This window comes from Onthophagus taurus, chromosome 3, assembly GCF_036711975.1.
Source record: "Onthophagus taurus isolate NC chromosome 3, IU_Otau_3.0, whole genome shotgun sequence".
NCBI classification, from domain to species: Eukaryota; Metazoa; Arthropoda; class Insecta; order Coleoptera; family Scarabaeidae; genus Onthophagus; species Onthophagus taurus.
The window spans coordinates 23,383,948-23,403,549 of NC_091968.1; the positions used below are offsets into that span (position 1 = coordinate 23,383,948).

General features: G+C 34.5%; 1 protein-coding gene across 3 annotated transcripts in view; it reads right to left on the bottom strand.

The window, feature by feature from the left end:
- LOC111416188 (dopamine receptor 2) overlaps positions 1 to 19,602 on the bottom strand; it is a 152,332-nt gene that overhangs the window by 969 nt on the left and 131,761 nt on the right. Inside the window, exons 3-4 of one of the 3 annotated variants that reach the window (XR_011640118.1) lie at positions 7,245 to 7,329; positions 104 to 308 (exon numbers count right to left, since the gene is read on the bottom strand). Coding sequence is in view for 2 of the 3 variants with exons in the window: in XM_071195403.1 (XP_071051504.1) it covers positions 569 to 676; positions 7,245 to 7,329 (193 nt within the window). In the remaining variant the exon portion in view is untranslated. The other 2 variants (XM_071195403.1, XM_071195404.1) reach the window with 2 other exon arrangements.

Below are 19,602 nucleotides of genomic sequence, written 5' to 3' on the forward strand. Positions count from 1 at the left end.
GCTCGAGGAAAAAACAAACAGCACATTAAAAAAAGTACATGGAGTGCAATTTGAATGGAATTTGTGATGTTAACACATTTTTTTTAAATTCTTTTCGACTAACCTCGAATATATCTTTGAGAATTTTTTAGTTGCATAAATTTTTGTGTTTATTAATTGTTTTAAAAATAAAATAGAGATGTTGATCTGGCAAAAGGTAGATTGGAGACGATGTTTGGCCGAGGCTGGGCCGTATGCTATATAAACGTCTGTTCGCAGGAGTTGTGACGAAGATTGTATGATGAATAATACCGTTGAGACGATAACCTCTGTAAAAAAATACAAAATGAACTCAAAAAGAACCCTATCTAAATTTTTCCTAAAAGGACAATTTCAAAAATGTTTTATCTTCATGCTAAAATTGTTTAAGTGCCTCTAACATTTCACTATCATCTCGTGAATTTGCTATTTAATTGACATTTGTCTCGCTAAATGTAGGGGTTGCTCCTAAATTACCTTATTACCATCATCAAAACGAAACGATTTATTAAAAAAAATAAAAATTAAAATAGAATAATTCGAGGTAAAATTAAAATGATTGTCGTTCGGTTTCCGTTTCGGTTTCAGTTTCATTTTCAGCCATTCTTTCAGCGTTCGCTTTAATCCGATGGACGAGTTGCATTGCTTCCCAAGCTACCTAAAAATTCTTATTCTTAAACCATACAAAAAATATTTTCACGTTGTTTAATTCTAATCTTGGTATACAGAGTTTTTCAAAATTAGTTTTTGTCAAAGATTTTTTTGTAACTTTGTGCATATACAGAATGCCCTATACAATTGACGATCTCGAATATCTAGATTGATGTTATTGATTAATTTTTATTAACCCCTTCACGCCCAGTGACGCCAACTGCTTCACGTTCTTCATGACTTATTTTAATATAAGATAGTAGTGTTGGTGTGACATTGAGATTTTTAAGGCTGGAAAGTTCAAGTTAAGGCTCAAATTGGTGTTGCAGAGATTATTTTCAATTTAATTTTGGGCGTGAAGGGGTTAATAAACAATTTTTACATTTTTTTCAAAAATTTTCTGATATAAGGGTACAAAAATTTGACGTCATCGTAAAGAGAAAAGTGATCTCTATCAAATGAGCCTAACGAAAGGGTAGATTGCCATAAAAAAAATTCAAGTGTTATTCGTTATTCATTTGTTTTCTGAATTAAAAACAATTGAATGCAGTCTTATTATGACAAATAAAATATTAAACAACTTTTGTATAAAATGTTTTTTTATAAAATCAACATTTATCGGGATATATATTATATTCTATACATAATGGGCACCCTGTATTAGTTCTAGATCGTTTTGTGTGAGGTTTAGTAGGGTTTTAGGAGGTGGATTTTGTTTGAAAAAAATTCTAAAAATTATCAAAATTCCCTAAGAAATTATTAAATCACAAATGTGTTGGTTGATTGGAAAGAGGACACTCTTGTGAATACTTTGGGAAATTTTCAAAATCATATTCTAAGAACTTTATACGAATTATTCAAATTTAATCGGCGAAAATTGCAAAATCTGAAAAAATTGTCGATTATTTCAAAAATTTATTTTGTAAGAACTAAAGGTGATTATTCAAAACGGCTTTTTGCATTAAAAAGAGGATACTTTAATTAATAATTGGTGATATTTCCAGAAGGATCCTTCAAGAAATTAATTTTATAACGAATATTGAATGTTATCGATGAAAATTGCAACATCGAAAATTTGATCAAAACTTCAAATATTGTTTTCTCAAAAACAGAAAGGTATTTTTCAAAATGGGTTGGTTCATTGGAAAGAAGACACTTTTATTAACACTTTGGGAAATGTTCAAACTCATAGTCCAAGAAATGGATTTTATACGAATTTTTAAAACTTAGTCGGCGAAAATTGCAATATTCGAAAAAATTTTCGGTAACTTCAAAAATTTTTTTCTCAAAAACTAAAAGTGATTTTTCAAAACGGTTTTTTGCATTAAAAAGAGGTTACTTTAATTAATAATTGGTGATATTTCCACAAGGGTCCTTCAAGAAATTAATTTTATAGCTAATTTTGAAATTGTCGATGAAAATTGCAACGTCGAAAATTTTATCAAAACTTCAAATATTGTTTTCTGAAAAACTAAAAGGTATTTCTCAAAATGGGTTGGTTCATTGGAAAGAAGACACTTTTATTAACATTTTGGGAAATTTTCATACTCATATTCCAAGAACTGGATTTTATACGAATTTTTAAAACTTAATCGGCGAAAATTGCAAAATTCGAAAAAATTGTCCATTATTTCAAAAATTTATTTCTCAAAAACTAAGTGATTTTTCAAAACGGCTTTTTGCATTAAAAGGAGGATACTTTAATTAATAATTGGTGATATTTCCACAAGGATCATTCAAGAAATTAATTTTATAACGAATGTTGTCGATGAAAATTGCAACATCGAAAATTTTATCAAAACTTCAAATATTGTTTTCTCAAAAACAAAAAGGTATTTTTCAAAATGGGTTTGCCCATTGGAAAGAAGACAGTTTTATTAACACTTTGGGAAATTTTCATACTCATATTCCAAGAAATGGATTTTGTACGAATTTTTAAAACTTAATCGGCGAAAATTCGAAAAAATTGTCGATCATTTCAAAAATTTATTTCTCAAGAACTGAAAGTGATTTTTCAAAACGGCTTTTTACATTAAAAGAGGATACCTTAATTAATAACACAGGCCGACAAAAATTTAAATGTTTTCTAAACCAACAGGTAGACCTCAAAAATGCTTCATCACCTAAGGTTTTCAAAATATCTTAGCCAAAATATGTTAAAAATACGGTTTCTGGTCGTATTTGTGGTTATAGTTCACCATGACGGAATTAAAAAAAAAATTTATTTAGAAGTTTTGAAATTATTACCCTTTAAAACTCTTTTTCAATTATTTAAATATCTTTTTTGTTCTTCGAGAAATCATCTGTTGAAATTAATAATAAGTACACCGCTTTGCTCTGTTCTCGATAAACTAATGTTGAGTTACATCAAGGTAGCGATGCTGACGCACAATAAAACAAATATGCGAAAATGTGATCAAATATCTAAAAATGAAGCTTTAAAGTTGAAATTTTTAACCATGCATTTATCTTTTAACCGGGAGCTATTCAATTGAGAAACTGGACATTCAAAATCTAGTTAATTTTTATAAATTTATTCGGTTTGTTAGCAAAGTTATAGTTTTAATGGGAAAACTATTATAGTTGTATTTACAAAAATAAAACGATTGTCTACGAGATTTATTGTTCAAAAAGAGACAATTTACATATTATTTTTTATTTAAGCTTTATAGCGTTTTATAAGATGAAAATCACAACCATGTTGGATTTTCTACAAAAAAATTTTAAAACGATGGAATATTGATATAAAAAAATATGAGTCGGAAAGCTTATTCTTTAGTGACTTTTTTTCTTTTTCACCTTGTTACATAAGATTTACAGTTTTTGAAAAAAGAAAATAAAATATACCGTATCCAGTTGACCTGCCACCACACGACCGACATTTTTCTAAAATTTGTCCTCAAAGTTGGCTTGGTTTAAAAAAAAAACAATTGATTTTGTTTTAACGCGAACTGTCGCTTATTAATACTGCTATTTGCTGCTAATGGAGTACTAAGTAATAGATATCCGTTCCACCACTAGTGTTAGTTCTACATAGCAACAATGCTAGTGTAAAACTAGAACTAACACTATACCTAGAACTAGAATAATTCGGGTTTAGCCATCTTTAGAGATGTGCGGCTAAACGCGAATGTTTCTAGTTCTAGGTCTAGTGTTAGTTCTAGTGAAAGTGACAGATACGGTACGTTTTTGGACAATTGAAAATATTATCTACTTAGTCCTCTCTGGAAGTCTTAGAAGTTTGTAAGGGGAATTTTAGAGCACTTGTATAAAAAGCAATATTTCATCTTAATCGATATTTTTTGAAAAACCCTGTATACTTTTATTAAAATTAAAATGTGTTATACAATATACAGGGTGAGTCGGGAGGAACGGACCAAACTTTAGGAGTGTATTGTACGCTTGAAAATAATGTAAAAAAACTCATATGTTGTTATCCGATTTTCATTTGTTTTCAATTGATTGCATAACTACAGTTAAACATTTAACGTACATTTGACAGTTTGATTTGCATTAAGTGCTATAAAATGCCAAGTACTTATTCACATTTAGAATATACAGACATGTTATTTGTATATGGTTTTTGTAACGGGAGTGCTACAACTGCTGCAAATGAATATCGTCAACGGTTTCCAAATCGCAAACATCCTAATAAAAACGTTTTTATTAGGGTTTTCAATAAACTGCGCGAAACCGGTACACTTCCCAGCGTTAAAGTAACATCTGAACGAGCTGCGCGTCAATGTTTAAATGAAGTAGAACATATTTTGGATCTAGTAGAAGAAGATGCAACGACCAGCTCACGCAGAATTGCTGTTCAATTAGACATCCCACAAAAGAGAGTAATAAACACACTCCACGAGCAATGCTTATATCCATACCATTTAGGTAAGGTACAACATCTACTGCCGGAATTATGAAGATTAAACGAGTCGAATTTTGTCGGTGGATAAATAATGATCATCGTGTTGTATCGCATATTCTTTTCACGGATGAAGCAACATTTACCCGCGACGGCCTACATAATACTCGTAATAGTCACGTATGGTCCGATGAAAATCCCCATGCAACAATCGAAAACAACTTTCAACACAAGTTTTTGGTAAATGTGTGGTGTGGTATGATCAACGGTTATTTAACTGGCCCTTTCATTTTGGAGAATCGCCTCACAGGAAACCATTACCTAGAGTTTTTACAAAATGAATTAAATGATTTACTGCAGGATGTTCCTCTAAACATTAGAAGGCAAATGTACTTTCAACACGATGGAGCTCCGGCGCATTTCGCTCGTCAGGTCAAGCAACATTTGGACGAAAGGTTTCCAGGGCGTTGGATTGGTCGTGGGTGGTGGTCCAATTAGTTGGCCTCCAAGATCTCCAGATCTCACAGCACTTGATTATTGTTTGTGGGGATGGTTCAAAAGTGAGGTATACAAAGTCAAAGTTGACACTAGGGATGCACTTCTTAGGCGCATTCTAAATGTTGCAGTTAATATTAAGGAAAATCATGCAGCAATTAGGAAAGCAACAAGAGCTCTTAGTAAACGAAGCCGGAAATGTTTAGAAGTTAATGGCGATATTTTCGAACAATTACTAAAATAGCGCTGATGACCAATATTTAATGTTAATGTATAAGATTTTGTTTAATTGTAGTTATGCAGTAAGAGTTATGCAATAAAAAAAAATAAAATAAAAGAAAATCGGATAACAACATATAAGTTTTTTTACATTATTTTCAAGCGTACAATATACTCCTAAAGTTTGGTCCGTTCCTCCCGACTCACCCTGTATATTATATTGTTGTATACAGGATGTCCCGAAACTCAACGTCAAGCAGGCGCCGGGTGAGAGGCCAACCAATACCTGTTCTGGTAAAAATGAGAAAAAAATTCCATGTCTCTTAGTTAAGTGGTTATAGACATACTTTTGAAAATGTTAAAAATCGGCCCCGTACATCATATCTTTAGGTACTACGGTCAGAAATGTTCGCAATTTAATAGTGATTTTTTTAATAATGTATTCCTTGTGAACCATGCTACTGTAGAAGTCACAAATCAAACAACAAAAGTCGTTAGTTTTGCACAAAAATATATTAATTTGATTGAGTTCAGGTTGAAAGAATTTATGTCTCAAGTTTGACACATGATTTCTAAAAAAAGGAGTAGCACAACACCCTTGACAAGTATTTTTAAAAAATGGCCTGTTTAGTCAAGTTTCCAAAATGGTACAACACTTGCCATTGTTCTTGTCATAAAAAATATTATGGCCTGTTTTTCTGCAAAACACACGTTATTTAAAAAATTCATACTTCTGTATGTTATCTGTATTTACTTTTTATTTTCTCTTAACTTTGTTAAAAGATGTGCCAGCCAATATCTACGAACTACAAAATGTGGTTTCAACAAGATGGTTGCCCTTATGTCTTGCAAAAAGACTCTATCAAATAAGGTTAACCTAAAGACATAATTAAACAAACAAATTTATTTATTATTAATTTTATAGCATTATTTTCTTAAAACTAAGGCAAATGCTCAAATTATTATAAATACAAGCTCTGCATCGTCACAGAACAGATCTTTTTACTAGTTGTGCAAATCTCTTTACATTTATTTCTTCTGCTGCTGTATAAATATTGTGGCGCAGTTCGGCAAGATTTTCAATCGGTTTTTAATACATTGTTTCTTTTATGCAATCCTAATAAGAAAATCAAGGGATTTAGACCCAGAGAATAAGGAGGCCACGTAATCGAACCACGACGCCCAATCCATCTTTTTGGGTATTCTGTATGCAATCCCATACAGGACAAGCATAATGAGCTGAGCAACTATCTTGTTGAAACCACATTTCTCTGTAGATATTGAGTGCCACATCTTCTAACAAAGTTGTTAAATCATTTTGGAGCAAATACAAATAACATACGAAAGTATCAATTTTTTAAATAGGCAATAATATTTTTTAGGAAAAGAAAAATGGCAAGTGTTATACCATTTTGGAATCTTAACTAAACAGGCCATCTTTTAAAATAACTTGCCAAGGGTGTTGTACTACTCCTTTGTTTAGAAATCGTGTGTCAAACTTAATAGACATAAATTCTTTCAACCTTAACTCAATCAAACCAATACTTTTTTCTGCAAAACTAACGACTTTTGTTGTTCGACTTGTGACTGCTATAGTAGCATGGTTCATGAGGAATACATTATTAAAAAAATAACTATTAAATTGCGAACATTTCTGACCGTAGTACCTAAAGATAAAATATATATATAAAGAAAAATATGTCATAGAATTTTTTGCTTATTTTTACCAGAACAGGTATGAGTTGGCCTCTCACCCGGTGCCCGCTTGACGTTGAGTTTCGGGACACCCTGTATATATAATTTATGTAAATATACACTGTGTTAATTAATTATCGTACACGACGTCATCATTGCAAGTATGCAACCAATATTACAGTACGCGTATTGCAATACGCGATTTGTGTATTTGGTTGCATATTTGCAATGATGACGTCGGGTACGAAGTAAATTTTTACAATAATTAATACAAAAACTTATATATTATATAAAAAAGTTTTACCTGGCTGTGTTTTGTCCTAAAAGCAGATTGATATCGCCTTCTTATTTGCCTCGGACAACAAACACACAAAATCCTAAGAAAAGCCCTGAAACAAACAAAAAAAATCAAAAATAATTCTTATCTCAATTAATTTTATAACCACGATTAAAAAACCCACGTCATTAACTTTATTACGTTATTATTAATTTCATTTTAAAAAACTTAAACATTTTAAAAATGAATTTTCTTTTTAAAACCATTCTGATGTGTTTAGCATTTAAAGCTTCATTCGAAAAATTGTCCGTGTTAGATTGTGACCCTTACCCTTTATGGAATTACGGAGTGTGCGTCGAGAAAAACCCAAAAGTTCTCGCCGATCACAATTTCGGCCAAGAAAGTTACGATAAAACCCACAGGATCTGTCGGAGAGGTTTCTTTCGAAACGAAGAGAACGTTTGTGTTCCGATTCCCGATGATTACGCATTTAGATTAATGAGTTTATACGGAGATAATAGTACAAAATAAATTCGATTCATTTTTAAAGGTATTTTTAGATCCTAATTTAACTCGATTCCTTGATCCTAAACTAACAAACTGTTTGATTTTGGGTTTGAAACTCCGAAACTAGCCGAAATTAGGGACCCTTTTAATGATAATGAAGTTTGAGGCGAAATTAACTTGTTAAAACGCAAATTTTTCTTTAAAATCGTTTATTTAGGTTACATTAAATTTTTTATTGGTGTACTTTTTTTCCAAATCTTTGATAAATTTGATCTTCGATTGCGGTGCTTAAATTCTGCAATTTAACGCATTTATTACCAATGTTGACTTCGAAGGGTGGGCATGCTTTGAGGGATGGTTTAAATCCGTATGAAGCGTCGTAAAACGTTCCAAAACCATTACACATTTTTTTTTGGTCTCCATTTAAATTGTTAGGCTTTTCACAATCAACGTACATCGTTTTTTGATTACTGTTGTAATTAAATTTAGCCGTAGATTTATACGAATAAGAAAACGAAAAGAAAAAAATTAAAATCACCAAGTTATAAAAACAATTTTTGAACATCTTGGGTTTTAATAGAACAACTTGTTTCAATGTCTAAATTAAATTTGAGATGAAAAAAAATTGTTTCGCGGTGATTAATTGTGATTAATCGAAGTTAATTTTATGGTTGCTTAAGATCGAATCGGATCGAAAAAAATGATTAAAAATGGACTAATAAAATTGTTGGGTGAGATTGGGGTGGATCTCTTACAATTAGTTCTCGTCTTAATCTCCTCCGGGAAACGCGTTTTAGGTTGCCCTTCGGTTTAAACGCAAGATTCCGGAGGAGTTTCCGTAACATAAATCCGAATGAGAGCGCGACGGGCGACGCCGACGCTTTTAATTATTCAACGGTGCAGATAAAGATTGAATTATCACTTCCGGACGAACTGGGCTTGTAAATGGACCTTTACGAAATTTTCTAACAATAGAAATTTCAATCTCAACGTAAAACTTAATCAAAAAAGAATCATATTACCAACATAAACTCAGATATGCGCAGATTTTTTTTTGCCATAATCAACGAAGCGTGAATATGGATGTTTTGCACTGTTACTAGAAATAACACTAGATCTAGTTGTGCATTAGCGCTGTCACTAGAACTAACAATAGACCTAGAACTAGAAACATTCGGGTTTAGCCGTCTTGAAAGACGTGCGGCTAAACCCGAATGATTCTAGTTCTAGGTCTATTGTTAGTTCTAGTTTTAGTTCAATACAAATATACAGGGTGTCCCGTTAAGCGTACGGAGCGGCTGTATCTCTAGAACGGTAAGGCCTAGAGGTTTGGGAAAAAAATCCTTATAAGCAAAGTGACCAAGAGAAATAGCTGGAAATTATTTTGAAGTTCGTAATTCGACCGCTAGGGGGCGTAACTGCCATTGAGAAACATAAAGTTCCCGCTATCTCAGAAACTTAGACGATGAGCTATAACTTTGACAACATCATTTAATAGCTTGGATAATACCGCATCACTTTTGTTTTGCGATATTTCTCATATCTGTCATAATAAGGGAGGGGGAGGCCAATGCGTTTTCATATGTTTACATTTTAATATCTCCTAGACCATTCAACCGATTTGAATATTTTCGGTGTTGTTTGAAAGAGCATTTTATGCTCTTTTTAAAGATATTTTCAGTAAGACCGTCTGCTTTAAAACAAATGAGCTAGAGGACGTTATCTGCAGCGATTACATATTTTTGTGATTTTTGAAGAAAAGTTAAATGGAACGATACTATTTACTTCACAGACCCTTAGTCACCTTAAAATTTGCTAAATTTTAGTGAAAACCGCATCTCGATATCGCCACCCGTTCTCGAGTTATAGAAGAAAATGTTAAAAACTCGAGTGCCATCAATCGGATCCAGTTACCTCATCGAGGAAAACAAATCACATAACCATGGTAACTGTAAACATGTCATTTACTAACGCAGAAGCGTATGATAGAGCGTATGATGATTTATTTTCAATGTTTCGAATACGATACAACTGTATGGCAAAAATGTGCAATGCAATTACGACAAAGAAAGACATTTTTCTCTAGAAGTGTTTTTAAGATTGACTTAGCGATTACGGAAAACTGGCAACGTGTAGCCCATTCAGACATCTCTATGAATTCGTAAATCACATTGGTGCGCAATGTGATCCCACATAATCTGGGAACTCCGAAAATAATTGTCCACAAGAGTTCTCAAGAGAATAATATCTCCATCACGTTGTTTTACATCAGGCCTTAACAGATACCGATTATGATAACAGACTGAACTATTACCATTGACTTTTAAATATGATTTGGGCAAATCCAAACCTTTTATCACAAATGCTATGGATGCATGAAGCATCTGTCCACAAGCTGATGTAAACTTGTACAGTAACCTCTGACCAACCTGAACAGAAAGCAGGCATCACTGCAAGTTCTGCGCTGCTGAAGTGTGGGCATATGATACATTTGACAGGCAGATTCGTAATCTGTATAAGGATGCCGGAATTTATGCGAGAGATACTTCAGAAACCTTATCTGAATCCTCTCTATTCTGTTAATGTATGCGTCGTACTGAGGGTTCCAAGCTGTACTGCCGAACGATAAAATACTATTAACGAAAGCATTGTATAAAGAAATAATAGGTCTAGGGCAGCAAAACGATTCAGAAGAGCGCATTACAAATCCCAGCATCCTATTAGCTCTGACCACCACTGCATCAACGTGTTGATCAAACAGTAGTTTGCTATCTAAAGTAATGCCCAGGTCTTTAATAGTGTCAACACGATCCAATAAGCATGCTCCGCACCGGTAATCAAATTTAAAGAACTGCTTTTTTCTCGTAAAAGTATCAGTCCGACACTTCGATATGTTAAGTGACAAATTATTAATCTCACAAAGATCATAAAATCTGTTCAGGTCATTCTGAAGGTTAACACAGTCTGAAACAGCAGCAACAGAAGAAAATATTTTAATGTCGTCAGCATACATAAGACATCTTGAGGTAAGAAAAGACCTGGTGATGTCACCTATGTACACCGTAAACAAGAGCGGGCCCAGATGACTACCCTGAGGCACTCCGGAAGACATGATAACAGGACCGGACAAATATCCGCCAACCCCAACCACCTGCGTGCGATTGGAGAGGTACGAAGCAAACCAGCTCAAAAGGACACCTGCGACACCAACGCGCTCCCACTTTGTCAAAAGCTTTGCTAAAGTCAGTGTATATCGCATCTACTTGTATGTTTTTATCAATAGTCGAAAAAAGAAAGTCGGTATATTCTAGCAAGTTGGTGTCCACAGATCGCCCCGGATAAAAACCGTGTTGCTCCGCACTCACAGAAGGCTTCATGTGAAAAAATAGCCTGCTGTAAACCAATTTTTCAAAGATTTTTCCCATTATTGGTAAAATAGATACAGGACGGTAATTAGTTAGAAGACCACGATCTCCGGACTTAAAAATAGGCGTAATTTTCGCCCGTTTCCACACAGATGGAAAAATACCGTAACGTAGCGACATATTAAAAATTAAACATAGAGGTCTAGCAAGAGATTTAGAGCATCTCTTAATAAAAATGGAAGGTATATCATCTGAGCCCGGACCCTTGGAAACAGCCACACCAAAAAGAGTCTCTTCAACCTCGGATAAATCGAAACAGCCAACCGAGATCGCATTAAGGCTATGGACCCCCTCGGGGTATGCAGTAATTACCGGCGGGGCAAACACAGATCCGAAGTAGTCGGAAAAGAGCTCACAAACTTCCTCCCCATTCACCGAGGAGACACCGTTATGTCGGACAACCGCCGGCACGCCAACACCGCCCTTTCTTTGTCTTAGATATGACCAAAATTGTTTAGCGTCAGCAGCAACAGAGTCCTGAACATGAACCATATAATCTTTGTGATCACGTGCTATAAGACATTTAGAACGATGTCTCAGCATTGAAAAAGTGCGGTAGTCAAGTTGATTTTTGTATCGTTTTCACCTTCTATGTACATTCCTTTTCTCACGTAATGTGTTAATTGTGAGAAGATAAAGAACACAAAACAACCCCAAAAAAATGTGATATATTAGCAAAACACTTTAACATCGTGTTTAGCCCAAAAGAAAATATTTTGTTTGATGTCTACAACAAGAATATTGTGGAGGATTGGTACAAAAATTTCATTAAAAATACAACTGATTCGGAAGTAATTACAAATATTGATTTACGACACGTTCTAAGCTATACGTAGAGAGACTTAAAGAATAAGAAATAAGAGGGCAATACCAACAAGCACTAAAAGCAGAGCTTAACACCGTCGCAAATACACAAGTTGAAGAATAAACGTCTGAAAGTACCTGGCAAGCACTTAAAACTGCTATAATATCAGCTGCAGACTCAACAGTAGGTCACAAGCTATTTACCAACGTAACAGGGATAGAAAAGAATACATAGAAAGACCAACCAGAATGAAGAAAACAACCTACGAGAAGTCCAGAAGAGCAGCTAAAAGGATACTAAGACATAAGAAAGAAGTACCGGCAGAACTATTAAAATATGGTTGAGAACATCTTATTACCAAGTTACATACACTAAAGGTGCAGATATGGAGAACAGAAGATATTCCATGCAAATGGCACACCAGCATCATATGCCCTATATATAAAAAGGGTGATCAACTCAAATGTGAGAAATATAGGGAAATAACGCTACTTAAAGTATAAAGTACTCACTCCAAAACATCATAGGAGAATACCAAACGGGCTTTAGACCGGGTAGAGCAACAATTGATCAACTCTTCAGTTCGACGGTTGGTGCTTGTTCAATTTTTGTTGTTTTAAGTTGATTCAATTGCAAAAAGTCGAAAATTTTAAATGGAACACCCCGTATTTGACCAGCTGATCAGATGGATAATCCCTATACCTATCTGTTGCAGTGGTTGAGATGTTGCGGAATTAATCAATCGGAATCAATAAGTATTGGTATTGCAATATGCGAATCGCGATACCAATAGTGTGATATTGGTTGCATACTTGCAATGATGTAGAGTACGATAATTAATTAACACAGTGTATTTCATGATATACTAATAAAAAAAATAAACAAAATCTGCCATTCTTTGCATGATTTTGATTAATTCCGCAACATCTCAACCACTGCAACAGATAGGGATACCAATAGTGTGATATTGGTTGCATACTTGCAATGATGACGTCGGGTATCATAATTAATTAACACACTGTATATGTGTTTGATAATCTTCAAGTGATGTATTTACAGAAATAATCAAATTTATACATTTTTATAAGAAAAATTTCCAGAGTTGCTAGAATATGTAGATTCAAAAAGAAGATAAAGAATAATTTTTCCACACGATAGGGCCCCAGTACATTATTCCAGGGACGTTCAAAATTTTTTAAATGTTTTGTATGGGTGACATTGGTTTGGTCGAATACCGTGGCCAGCAAGATCACCTGATCTAACTAACTGCGACTTCTTCCTTTGGGAATACGTCAAAACCCAAGTGTAGGCTAATATTCTAACGACGAAAGAAGACATGAAGAATAGAATAATTGAAAGCTCTGCTGAAACACTAGATAATGTCGAATTCATAAATCAGCTTCATCTATGCATAGAGCACAGAGGGTAGATGTTTACACAAGTATAAAAAGTTTTAAGCTGGGAATTATTTATCGTTTACTTTTTTTAAATCACCCTTTAAAACACTCTGTATAAGATAGACCGATATAAGCAATGTTGATGTGTGTGAGGATATCCAAGGAGAAACTATACTAATTTTTGATTTTCTAGCTCCACCGCTCGCTGAGCAATTCAGATTAAAAGGACACACTGTTAATAGCTAAAAATGTTTCTGATTAAAATACCTTGAAAACTAAAAACATTAGGTATGGCTTATCAAACATATTTTTATACAACCCAACACCTCTCAACATTATTATTGTTGCATCTCAATTCAACCTAACCCAATCCAACATGACTAATACCTCTCAGCATTATTATTGAAGCATCTCAGCCTACCAAACCCAACCCATCATGCCTAACACCTCTCAACATTATTATTAATGCATCTCAACACAACCTAACCCTATACAACCCAATACGCTTAATACTTCCCAACATTATTATTGATGCATCTCAACCCAACATGACTAACACCTGTCAATATTACTATTGATGCATCTTAACCCAACCCAACACGCTTAACACCTCTCAACATTATTATTGTTGCATCTCAACTCAACCTAACCCAATCCAACATGACTAATACCTCTCAGCATTATTATTGAAGCATCTCAGCCTACCAAACCCAACCCATCATGCCTAACACCTCTCAACATTATTATTAATGCATCTCAACACAACCTAACTCTATACAACCCAATACGCTTAATACTTCCCAACATTATTATTGATGCATCTCAACCCAACATGGCTAACACCTGTCAATATTACTATTGATACATCTTAACCCAACCCAACATGCTTAACACCTCTTAACATTATTATTGTTGCATCTCAACTCAACCTAACCCAATCCAACATGACTAATACCTCTCAGCATTATTATTGAAGCATCTCAGCCTACCAAACCCAACCCATCATGCCTAACACCTCTCAACATTATTATTAATACATCTCAACATAACCTAACCTTAGACAACCCAATACGCTTAATACTTCCCAACATTATTATTGATGCATGTCAACCCAACATGACTAACACCTGTCAATATTACTATTGATGCATCTTAACCCAACCCAACACGCTTAACTCCTCTTAACATTATTATTGTTGCATCTCAACTCAACCTAACCCAATCCAACATGACTAATCCCTCTCAACATTATTATTAATGCATCTCAACACAACCTAACCCTATACAACCCAATACGCTTAATACTTCCCAACATTATTATTGATGCATCTCAACCCAACATGACTAACACCTGTCAATATTACTATTGATGCATCTTAACCCAACCCAACATGCTTAACACCTCTTAACATTATTATTATTACATCTCAACTCAACCTAACCCAATCCAACATGACTAATACCTCTCAACATTATTATTAATGCATCTCAACACAACCTAACCCTATACAACCCAATACGCTTAATACTTCCCAACATTATTATTGATGCATCTCAACCCAACATGACTAACACCTGTCAATATTACTATTGATGCATCTTAACCCAACCCAACACGCTTAACTCCTCTTAACATTATTATTGTTGCATCTCAACTCAACCTAACCCAATCCAACATGACTAATCCCTCTCAACATTATTATTAATGCATCTCAATACAACCTAACCCTATACAACCCAATACGCTTAATACTTCCCAACATTATTATTGATGCATCTCAACCCAACATGACTAACACCTGTCAATATTACTATTGATGCATCTTAACCCAACCCAACATGCTTAACACCTCTTAACATTATTATTATTACATCTCAACTCAACCTAACCCAATCCAACATGACTAATACCTCTCAGCATTATTATTGAAGCATCTCAGCCTACCAAAGAAAACCCAACATGCCTAACACCTCTCAACATTATTATTAATGCATCTCAACACAACCTAACCCTATACAACCCAATACGCTTAATACTTCCCAACATTATTATTGATGCATGTCAACCCAACATGACTAACACCTGTCAATATTACTATTGATGCATCTTAACCCAACCCAACACGCTTAACTCCTCTTAACATTATTATTGTTGCATCTCAACTCAACCTAACCCAATCCAACATGACTAATCCCTCTCAACATTATTATTAATGCATCTCAACACAACCTAACCCTATACAACCCAATACGCTTAATACTTCCCAACATTATTATTGATGCATCTCAACCCAACATGACTAACACCTGTCAATATTACTATTGATGCATCTTAACCCAACCCAACATGCTTAACACCTCTTAACATTATTATTGTTGCATCTCAACTCAACCTAACCCAATCCAACATGACTAATACCTCTCAGCATTATTATTGAAGCATCTCAGCCTACCAAACCCAACCCATCATGCCTAACACCTCTCAACATTATTATTAATACATCTCAACATAACCTAACCTTAGACAACCCAATACGCTTAATACTTCCCAACATTATTATTGATGCATGTCAACCCAACATGACTAACACCTGTCAATATTACTATTGATGCATCTTAACCCAACCCAACACGCTTAACTCCTCTTAACATTATTATTGTTGCATCTCAACTCAACCTAACCCAATCCAACATGACTAATCCCTCTCAACATTATTATTAATGCATCTCAACACAACCTAACCCTATACAACCCAATACGCTTAATACTTCCCAACATTATTATTGATGCATCTCAACCCAACATGACTAACACCTGTCAATATTACTATTGATGCATCTTAACCCAACCCAACATGCTTAACACCTCTTAACATTATTATTATTACATCTCAACTCAACCTAACCCAATCCAACATGACTAATACCTCTCAACATTATTATTAATGCATCTCAACACAACCTAACCCTATACAACCCAATACGCTTAATACTTCCCAACATTATTATTGATGCATCTCAACCCAACATGACTAACACCTGTCAATATTACTATTGATGCATCTTAACCCAACCCAACACGTTTAACTCCTCTTAACATTATTATTGTTGCATCTCAACTCAACCTAACCCAATCCAACATGACTAATCCCTCTCAACATTATTATTAATGCATCTCAACACAACCTAACCCTATACAACCCAATACGCTTAATACTTCCCAACATTATTATTGATGCATCTCAACCCAACATGACTAACACCTGTCAATATTACTATTGATGCATCTTAACCCAACCCAACATGCTTAACACCTCTTAACATTATTATTATTACATCTCAACTCAACCTAACCCAATCCAACATGACTAATACCTCTCAGCATTATTATTGAAGCATCTCAGCCTACCAAAGAAAACCCAACATGCCTAACACCTCTCAACATTATTATTAATGCATCTCAACACAACCTAACCCTATACAACCCAATACGCTTAATACTTCCCAACATTATTATTGATGCATCTCAACCCAACATGACTAACACCTGTCAATATTACTATTGATGCATCTTAACCCAACCCAACATGCTTAACACCTCTTAACATTATTATTATTACATCTCAACTCAACCTAACCCAATCCAACATGACTAATACCTCTCAGCATTATTATTGAAGCATCTCAGCCTACCAAAGAAAACCCAACATGCCTAACACCTCTCAACATTATTATTAATGCATCTCAACACAACCTAACCCTATACAACCCAATACGCTTAATACTTCCCAACATTATTATTGATGCATGTCAACCCAACATGACTAACACCTGTCAATATTACTATTGATGCATCTTAACCCAACCCAACACGCTTAACTCCTCTTAACATTATTATTGTTGCATCTCAACTCAACCTAACCCAATCCAACATGACTAATCCCTCTCAACATTATTATTAATGCATCTCAACACAACCTAACCCTATACAACCCAATACGCTTAATACTTCCCAACATTATTATTGATGCATCTCAACCCAACATGACTAACACCTGTCAATATTACTATTGATGCATCTTAACCCAACCCAACATGCTTAACACCTCTTAACATTATTATTGTTGCATCTCAACTCAACCTAACCCAATCCAACATGACTAATACCTCTCAGCATTATTATTGAAGCATCTCAGCCTACCAAACCCAACCCATCATGCCTAACACCTCTCAACATTATTATTAATACATCTCAACATAACCTAACCTTAGACAACCCAATACGCTTAATACTTCCCAACATTATTATTGATGCATGTCAACCCAACATGACTAACACCTGTCAATATTACTATTGATGCATCTTAACCCAACCCAACACGCTTAACTCCTCTTAACATTATTATTGTTGCATCTCAACTCAACCTAACCCAATCCAACATGACTAATCCCTCTCAACATTATTATTAATGCATCTCAACACAACCTAACCCTATACAACCCAATACGCTTAATACTTCCCAACATTATTATTGATGCATCTCAACCCAACATGACTAACACCTGTCAATATTACTATTGATGCATCTTAACCCAACCCAACATGCTTAACACCTCTTAACATTATTATTATTACATCTCAACTCAACCTAACCCAATCCAACATGACTAATACCTCTCAACATTATTATTAATGCATCTCAACACAACCTAACCCTATACAACCCAATACGCTTAATACTTCCCAACATTATTATTGATGCATCTCAACCCAACATGACTAACACCTGTCAATATTACTATTGATGCATCTTAACCCAACCCAACACGCTTAACTCCTCTTAACATTATTATTGTTGCATCTCAACTCAACCTAACCCAATCCAACATGACTAATCCCTCTCAACATTATTATTAATGCATCTCAACACAACCTAACCCTATACAACCCAATACGCTTAATACTTCCCAACATTATTATTGATGCATCTCAACCCAACATGACTAACACCTGTCAATATTACTATTGATGCATCTTAACCCAACCCAACATGCTTAACACCTCTTAACATTATTATTATTACATCTCAACTCAACCTAACCCAATCCAACATGACTAATACCTCTCAGCATTATTATTGAAGCATCTCAGCCTACCAAAGAAAACCCAACATGCCTAACACCTCTCAACATTATTATTAATGCATCTCAACACAACCTAACCCTATACAACCCAATACGCTTAATACTTCCCAACATTATTATTGATGCATCTCAACCCAACATGACTAACACCTGTCAATATTACTATTGATGCATCTTAACCCAACCCAACATGCTTAACACCTCATAACATTATTATTATTACATCTCAACTCAACCTAACCCAATCCAACATGACTAATACCTCTCAGCATTATTATTGAAGCATCTCAGCCTACCAAAGCCAACCCAACATGCCTAACACCTCTCAACATTATTATTAATGCATCTCAACACAACCTAACCCTATACAACCCAATACGCTTAATACTTCCCAACATTATTATTGATGCATCTCAACCCAACATGACTAACACCTGTCAGTCAATATTACTATTGATGCATCTTAACCCAACCCAACATGCTTAACACCTCTTAACATTATTATTGTTGCATCTCAACTCAACCTAACCCAATCCAACATGACTAATACCTCTCAGCATTATTATTGAAGCATCTCAGCCTACCAAACCCAACCCATCATGCCTAACACCTCTCAACATTATTATTAATGCATCTTAACCCAACCCAACACGCTTAACACCTCTCAACATTATTATTGTTGCATCTCAACTCAACCTAACCCAACCCAACATGACTAATACCTCTCAGCAATATTATTGAAGCATCTCAGCCTACCAAACCCAACCCAACATGCCTAACACCTCTCAACATTATTATTAATGCATCTCAACACAACCTAACCCTATACAACCCAATACACTTAATACTTCCCAACATTATTATTGATGCATCTCAACCCAACATGACTAACACCTGTCAATATTACTATTGATGCATCTTAACCCAACTCAACACCTCTTAACATTATTATTGATGCATCTCAACCCAATCCAATCGAACATTCCTAACACCTTTCATCCTTATTATTGATGCATCTCAATATTGTTCGTTATATCCTTTAATGTCGTTGATGATTTTCCTCAACATTGTTTATTGTACCATCTTTACATGATCTTTAATATCTT